This window comes from Brassica oleracea, chromosome C7 (genome assembly GCF_000695525.1).
Source record: "Brassica oleracea var. oleracea cultivar TO1000 chromosome C7, BOL, whole genome shotgun sequence".
NCBI classification, from domain to species: domain Eukaryota; kingdom Viridiplantae; phylum Streptophyta; class Magnoliopsida; order Brassicales; family Brassicaceae; genus Brassica; species Brassica oleracea.
The window spans coordinates 18026617-18035071 of record NC_027754.1 but is presented as its reverse complement, the minus strand read 5'-3'; the positions used below and the strand labels follow the sequence as shown (position 1 = coordinate 18035071).

The following is an 8455-nucleotide window of genomic DNA, read 5'->3' as shown; positions in this document are numbered from 1 at the left end:
CACTCATTTTATAGTTATTTCTACAAGTTTTCATGTATTTGTTTTAAAGATCCGATAAAAGTAACAAGTTTAAAAATAAAAAAACATATAACCAACATAATAAGAATAAAAAAATTATTACTTAATACAAACAACTTACACAACTAAAGTGGAGAAAAAATATCCAGAAACAAAATGTACTTTCAACAACCTTAATATAATTTATGTAATATCAACAGTACAAGTAACAAATTAAAAAGACAAACAAACAATAAGTCTCGGTGACACAGCAAGCAACACCACAAACTATATCAATCACATTACTAACACAGTTTAGTCATTCGTGAGTGGAGAACAGTGCATACACAGTTCATCATCATAACTGTAACCTATAATAATTAAAAAAAAGGTGAAAAACAATGATAAACCTAAAACGTAAAATTCACAGCTACAATAAGTCTAACAAATATTGAGATGAAACGTGGACGGATCCGTCCCCCGTCCACGAGGCAATGCCCCTAGTTAAACAAGGTGTTCGAGAAGAAAATGAAATCACAATCACGTCGGCACATCAGGATCCAACGGCTAGAAAACGAGCCACGTGCGAGAGCATATTCCATAGAAGTGAGTGGGTTGATTCTTCTTCGATTTTCACCGAGTCGGCCCCTCTTAGATATAAACAAACTCACCGCTCACGTTTCCTTCCTTCCTTCCTTGTTTGACCAAAGACGTAACGAAAGTCTGAAACTTTCTCCACCTCTCCCCTGAAATTAATCGCTCTTTGATGGATACATCGCCTCTCCGATCTCATTCCTCTTCCAGACTTTTGTTGCTCTTCTTTTGTAGTGGTGTTCGCGCTTCGATTGTTTCCGATCGTTGTTTTCATAAGTCCTTCTGACACAGTTCTAGTTTCCGCAAAGAACCAGCCTCCGACAAGACAACCACCATGGGCAAAAGTAAGCTTTATCTTCTCTATTTCGAATTTTAGCTCAATTCGAATTGGGTTTCAGTTTTAGTTTTCAAATTCAATTGGGTTCGAATGCTTACTTGTAACTCTCTGGTTTTGCTAAATTGAGTAGTGCTTTAGAGACTGCTGACGTTTACTGGTTTAGAAGGATTTTGTATTACGTATCTTGTTTGTTCAGACTGTTTTTGATCCAAAACACCTTGTCTGTATACTGACTATGTCACTTCTCATTCCTAGTTTTGGTCTGTTATGAGATTGCTTCCCTATCGATTATGAGGAGAAACACTTACTTTTTGAGAATCAATACAAACCTAAAGAGAAAACTTTGAAGCTTGCTTTTGAATCTTATTGATTTGAGTCTTGTTCGATTTCTTTGTCTTCGGCTCTTTTATGTTTCTTGGTGTGGTTGGTAAAGTTGAGATATCGTTTGATATAGGAAAACTAAGCTTCACTTTTGCAGAAACTCAGCGTAAGAACGCTCGGATGGATTTGCTTGATAGTGATGATGATACGAGTAGTATAAGCTCTTCCTCCACCATGCAATCTGAGCGACCCGGCATGGATGAAGTTCAGGTTCACAAAGATGTTATGTTGGATCAATCCCTTGATGCTCTCTATGAGCAAAGGTATGCTTCTCCTCGCCCATCACTTTTTAATTGTATTCAAAGCTGGTTTATAATGTGCTTTTGCTTGATTTTGGATGCAAAACTGATATTTGACTTCTTTCTGGATGTTGTGAAGGAGTTCAACGAGAGAGCAAGCTTTGGCCTCCATTTTGAACGCATTCAACAGCGACTTGCAGCATGAGTTTGTCGAAAAGAAGTAACCAACCATCTCTTTCTCTGTTTCCTCCTTGAACAATCTTAGAGTTTTGGTGTTAGCTAATCATACATCATACATAACTCATTGTGGTTCAGTGTTTAACCCTGATTGTTATCTAATGTTTCAGATTTGCCACTTTGTTGCATCAGTGTTTACACTGCATCAAGAAAGGGTCCATTAAGGAGACCTCGTTAGCATCACATGTTATTGGTTAGTTCCCCAGTTAAAGCAACTTATTCATCAATTTTGTAATAACAGTTAATGTGGCGTTTGCAGGGTTGCTAGCATTGACTGTTGGACTCGGGGATCAAGCACAAGAGATTCTGGAAGAATCTGTCACACCTCTTTCTCAGGCCCTTAAATCGGGCCGTGAAGCCTTGAAAATAACCTCGGTATGGATGGTTTCGTAATCGAGCAGCTTGTTATTCTGTTAAAAGCTTCTAAACAGTGTTCATCTTGAATTTACGCGTTGATATTCCTGCTATTTTAGTGCAGATTCTTGAGTGTTTAGCAGTCATAACCTTTGTTGGCGGGGCCAATCCAGAGCAAACCGAGAGATCTATGCAGATTATATGGCAAATGATTCACCCCAAACTGGGTTCTAATGTATGCATCTTTACTCTTTTCTCGTATTAAACCGAGAGTTCTAACAATTGGTCAACCTAAAGTATGTAGTAGGCTCACAGTGTAAGTTGGCGTTTTGTGTAGGTTGTTGCAACAAAACCTTCACCTGCTGTGATAACTACTGTTGTCTCTTCCTGGGCGTTTTTGCTCACAACAGTTGATCGATGGACTCTAGGTCCCAAACTTTGGCAAGAGTGAGTGGGGCTTCATACATTTATTTATTGATCTAGCGTCACTTATATAATGCATGTATAAGCTGATTGGATATTGATAATCATTGCAGGATCGTAACTTATCTCTCCTCACTGTTGGAGAAGGATGACCGATCTGTACGTATAGCTGCTGGTGAAGCGCTTGCTCTTATATTTGAGTTGCGAACTCTAGAGAAGTTTGCTGCGGAAGCCAAAGGGTCTACTGCTAATGGATCAGTGAAAGAAGGAAGCGTGTCTCAGGAGGCATTGATGAACATGCATGGTGTGAAATCTAAAGTCACTAACCAAGTTAGAGATCTCGCTGCGGAAGCAGGTGGTAAAGGTTCTGCCAAGAAAGATCTCAACACGCAACGAAGTTTGTTCAAAGATCTCGTTGAGTTTCTTGAGGTATGCATGCATCCACCCTGTATGCTCTTGGTGAGGTTTTTTGTTGACTCTTTTGTTTGAATTTTGATTAGAATGGAGTCGCACCTGAAACCTCTACAAAGGTTGGTGGGGACTCTTTACAGACGTCAACGTGGTATCAGATGATACAGGTTTCTCTCGACCTGTTCTGTTGTTTGTCTCTCTCTCTTTCTCTCTCTCTTTTGTTCTTGGGACTGGTTTTTAACATAGACATGTTACTTTTTCAACAGTTGAATTTTTTGAAGCATTTCCTTGGGGGTGGCTTTATCAAGCATATGCAGGTTTGTTTTCTTATTTATTTTCTTTCCAATCTCTTAGGTTTTCTTTCTTTAAAGATTGACTCTTTACTGTTTCATTCAATTTGGCAAACCGCAGGAGAATGAGTTCCTACATGATGTATTTAGTTTCACTCCAAAGAAAATTGGTGGACATTCCACTATGTCTAGTGAAGAAAAGGTTGTTTGTTTGCTAGACTTAGTTCCTTTTATTATTTCTGGTTCTCATTGCATTATTTGCTTTTATTTGTGGCAGAGGTTGTTTAAATCACCAAACTCAGCTCTCAACAAGGCGAGGACGCTGTTCTTGAACAAGCAGAGGATGTTAGCTAAGGTATTGTAGATTGTGGTTGATTCGTCTTCTCTGGAAATTTTGTTTTGGGGGAGAATATAATGAGAAGTGTGTTTTGGGATTTGCAGAATATGAACGATGGGCATTACGCTGCGATGGTGGAGAATGAATGAATAATGGATTACTATTTGTCTACTCTTAGAATCATATGATTGGTCCCTTCATTAGATATGTGTAGCATTTGAAGTCTTTTTTTCCAATAAAGTTTTTGGATGCGTTGCTCCTATGATATAACAGTTGTTGCTCTTAGAGAGCCATTGATAAATTGTAATTTGAGTCGTGTGGCGTTGTCACACAATTATAGTCTCTTGACATATTATTGGTGAATTTTTAGGGTGGAGTTATTAGCGGAATATAAAAACTCGTCTTTTAACTTTTAACTAAAAAAAAAGCTAAAAACCGTTCTTAAACCCCCATAAGAACAATCGAATAATCAGTAACCCATCTCATGGATGATGGATGTTAGCTAAAACTTAATTAATGTTCTCGTTAAGTTCTTTAATGTTTTCTCGAATAATTATTGTCTGCACCGAAATTGTTTTATTCAATTTCTCAAAAGAACCATATAAAGTTTTTTCTGATGTATTGTTGTTTAAGATGGCTATGCGAAACTATTTTTTCAACATTTTCAGTTCTATTATGTGGACACCATGTTTTGTCATGTTTAATTTGTCCACTAGATTTTTACGGTCAGCTATCTACTTAAATTTCAAAAAAAAAAAAAAAAAGTTACTAGAGCTAGATTCCCTTAAATAATAATGTAATTAAATAGTAAAATTTTATTAAATTTCAGTTATGTCGATTTTAAATTTGGGTTTGGTTTGGTTTGGAAATGACAAATAATTATTGTATAATTGAAAAAGCTATGGATAGGAATGAATTTCCATGTGGTCTCAGTGTCTGCCACACAAAGTGAATCTGATGGAAGATGGTTAGAGTTGATTGCCGAAATGGTGGCCACTCAATTAAACTGGTTCAAACGACCCCATGTGGAGGTTAACATATTCAAACCTAATACACGTGTATATATATATATATATATATATACTAGATTTTGATCCGTGATTTCAAAGCGCGGAAATATATTTGTTGACAAATTTATTGATATAACTGTTTGTTAGCTAATTTATTTCGCTATAAACATTTTCGGTTTTCGTTCAACTCTAATTTGCTTTTATTTGTTTTCGATTTCAGTTTGGTTGTGGTTTTTGGTTTAGAAATATATAAACAATTTTGATTATATATGAAATTGAGTTTTGGTTAAACTGATTGAATATTTTGATATTTTGTATGGTATGGATATATAAAAATTTTGAATCTTTTGGTTCTAGTTACATTTCTGTTTTAAATCATTTCAAATAAGTGAGGTAAAATAAAAAAAAAAATCTTCATATTGTGAATCACCAATATAATAAAATGGGAGAAATATTTAGAAAATTATTTTATTTGCATACCTATTTATTTAAGGAATAAATAATATAGCAAAGAATAACAAATCATTTTAATAACATAACGTTACTATATTCAGAAAAAAAATGTTATAGTTTTTATTAAAAATATAATTTGTAATGTTTATATTATGAAAAAATTATAATGTCGATATTTTATATTTTCAAATATTTTAATTTGCTGAAAAGAATTAAAATAAGATGCATTTTAAAATCACATGCAAAGATCAAGTTGAGTCACAAAAACCAATTCAACCAGAAAGCAAAGTAAACATATATCTTATTTTACCTTAATAGGCTCAAACTCACTGCCTTTACAAATCTAGTTTATTGTTTTGACCGACAAAATCAAGTTTATTATTGAAAAAATCACTGAAAAAGTTAATGGAAAATTTTGTAATTAATTGAAAAAATCAGAGGCATAATACTAAGAAGGATTCTGCTCTGATAGTATAGGTATATATATATATAAATAATGGATGTCGAGAAACAAGTACATATATAATAGGAATCTTACACAAATAAGGTAACTTCTCTCACCTAGCTAATTTCGTTATATTTTGACACATTCGTACTTTCTTCAAAAAGATATATAAATTTCGAAAAGGTCAGAGCATGTTTAATGGGGGGAGGTTCTTACGGTGAGGTTTTTATAATCCGTCTCTCAACTTTTAACTAAAAAAGTTAAGATATGGTTCTTAAATAATTATTTGAAAGTTGAATTTCAACAACGAATTAGGACATTTTCGACTTCACTTTATTTTTCACTCCAAAATAGAGTTTAAAGTAAAAATACTTTAATTCAACTATATATTTCAATCTATAACAAAATAAAACTGAATTTATTCTATAAATATAGTAATTCATTTTTTGTTCATCATTCAATTTTCTATCTAAAGTAGAGTGTCATTTGAATATAACTTAGCTGTGTATTATAGAGTTACTATATTTAAAAAAAAAAATAGAGTCGACCATCGGAGATGGTTTTAGATTATTGAGATTTTTCTAGGGTTTTAATTACAATCAATATCACCAGGTAATGGATCTAACGGAGATATAGCTTGTGATGGGTATCATAAATATAAGGTTTGTCTAGTGGTCAATTATGCAGACAGACGTAATATTTGTTAAAAAGTCAGCTAAGCTATAAGTTTTGGAGAATGATAATGCTGTGTAGGAAGGAGGACGTAAGGCTGATGTATGACATGGGTTTAGATGCACTCCGACTCTCCATCTCGTGGTCGCGGCTTATACCAAGTGCGTGTGGTTTCCTTGCTTCAACTCGAATTTGTTACCTTGCTCGAGCTGTAAACGCTTTTATTTTATTTTTTTTTTGTAACTTAACGCCTTTATTTTTTGTTCGGTTGGTTTTTCATGTTTCAGGTGGAAGAGGTCCTGTGAATTCAAAGGGTTTGCGTTTCTATAAAAATCTCATACAGGAGCTCAAAACACATGGTAAAGTCAACGTGATTATATGTCTTGTGTCTTGGTAAGAACGTGAATTGAGTTTTGTTGTTATGCTTCTTTGTGCAGGAATTGAACCGCATGTTACATTGCATCACAATGATCTCCCTCAGGCTCTTGAGGATGAATACGGAGGATGGATCAACCGCAAAATCATGAATCCAACATTTTCTTGCTACCACATTTTTTATTGTAATAGAATCTCTAATAAAATTGAAGTGTATGGTATATATCGCCTTATGTGATTTTTTTTATGGCAGTGGTGACTTCACGGCTTTTGCAGACGTTTGCTTCAAAGAGTTTGGGAACGCAGTGAAATTCTGGTCAACAATTAATGAGCCCAATATAGTAGCATGGGTAGGTTATGACTTGGGATCAGGCCCTCCTAGCCATTGTTCTCCTCCATTTGGGATGGTCAACTGCTCCAAAGGAAACTCCTCCACTGAGCCATATATTGCACTCCATAACATGTTGCTTGCACATGCATCTACCGCGAGATTGTATAAGCAAAAGTATAAGGCAAGCGTAATACACACATACATATCCATGGTTCCTTGAATTGCTCGATATGACTCTCTCTCTTTTTTGAGATCGACTGTATAGCACAAGCAGAATGGATTTGTAGGTATAGCCTGTTTTGCATTCTGGATGGTTCCTTTTACTAGTTCTGAAGAGGACGAGATGGCAACTCAGAGAGCCAAAGATTTCTTACTAGGCTGGTTTGCTGTACACAACTATCTTGAGTTTATTTAAAAAAATTCTTCTTTGGCTGCTCTGATGGAAATGGAAAAACAACGTTTTCATTTATGTAGGATTTTGCACACGCTTGTGTTTGGGGACTATCCTAATGTCATGAGGAGAATCGTGGGTAAGAGACTGCCAAATTTTTCGGAAGAAGAATCATATCTAGTTAAAGACTCATCCGACTTCTTGGGACTCATACACTACACAACAATGTACACAGCAGACTTATATCCACGCCAAGGAGATTATGCTTCAGACATGCATGCATCAATAATCCGTATGTTTTTCTTACATGGCATCTTTTGGGTGTGTTTTTTTTTTTTTTTACGCTGACTCTTTATTTCATTTTCTTGGACAGCCTTTGGGAATTCTTCACTGATCAATGTATGTTTTGCCAAATTCAGAAATCTGACATGTCTTAATACACCAAACATTATTAATTAAAGTCTTGATTCCTTGTCATACTTCCACAGGTCGACGATTTGCTTCCATGGGGTCTTGAAGGATTGTTTTTTTTTTTTTTTGGTAAGAGTCTTGAAGGATTGTTGGAATACATAAAGTAAAACTATGGCAATCCTCCTATCTACATTCTTGAAAACGGTCTCTCTCTTAACATGTTGTGAACTTAAGTTTTGAAACATTACCAATCTTTAAAGAGTTTTTCTCGATATCTACACAATCAGGTATGTTTGATCCAAAAATGGTGTTTATGCTAGTGATGTTTGTTGAATCAATACAATAAAAAAATCTAATAATGAGAGTTGGATTCTTGAGGCTTAGGAGAAATCTTTAGATGAAATCAAAAGGAAAAGAACATAAATGAGATTTGATTGAGTAAAGGTTCATTACAAAAATGGATATAAATGTAAAGTGAACCTTTTCAATCTACAAATCTCTTATGAAAGTATGTTTATTAATCTAAGAAGAGGAGAAGATCATTTCTCATAAGGAGGTAGCTCCTTATTTATAGAAAGATGAAGCCTAGGGCTTCCTAGCAATATGAGCTAGTTCAATGTCTAATGGGCCTTGAGGAGGATGTAAATCCATCCCCAACAGTAAGTCTCCCCAAGTTCGTTGAGAGAGATGAAATCGATCTCTGCGAAGTTTACGAATAGGGTTTATTAGACAATGAACTAGACATACTCATGCCTATGACGGTTTAA

At 35.0% G+C, this 8455-nt stretch overlaps 1 protein-coding gene and 1 pseudogene across 1 annotated transcript; both read left to right on the top strand.

The window, feature by feature from the left end:
• The first annotated feature begins 658 nt into the window (after positions 1–658).
• Positions 659–3952, top strand: LOC106301141 (interferon-related developmental regulator 1-like). Its single transcript, XM_013737469.1, has 13 exons — positions 659–935; positions 1407–1572; positions 1688–1768; positions 1896–1978; positions 2045–2160; positions 2264–2374; positions 2477–2586; positions 2676–2991; positions 3063–3140; positions 3240–3290; positions 3385–3465; positions 3541–3618; positions 3705–3952. Exons 1-13 carry the CDS (start codon positions 926–928, stop codon positions 3747–3749), a joined length of 1326 nt encoding a protein of 441 aa, XP_013592923.1. The 5' UTR covers positions 659–925; the 3' UTR covers positions 3750–3952.
• A 1754-nt stretch (positions 3953–5706) lies between these two features.
• LOC106302738 overlaps positions 5707–8455 on the top strand; it is an 8977-nt pseudogene continuing 6228 nt past the window's right edge.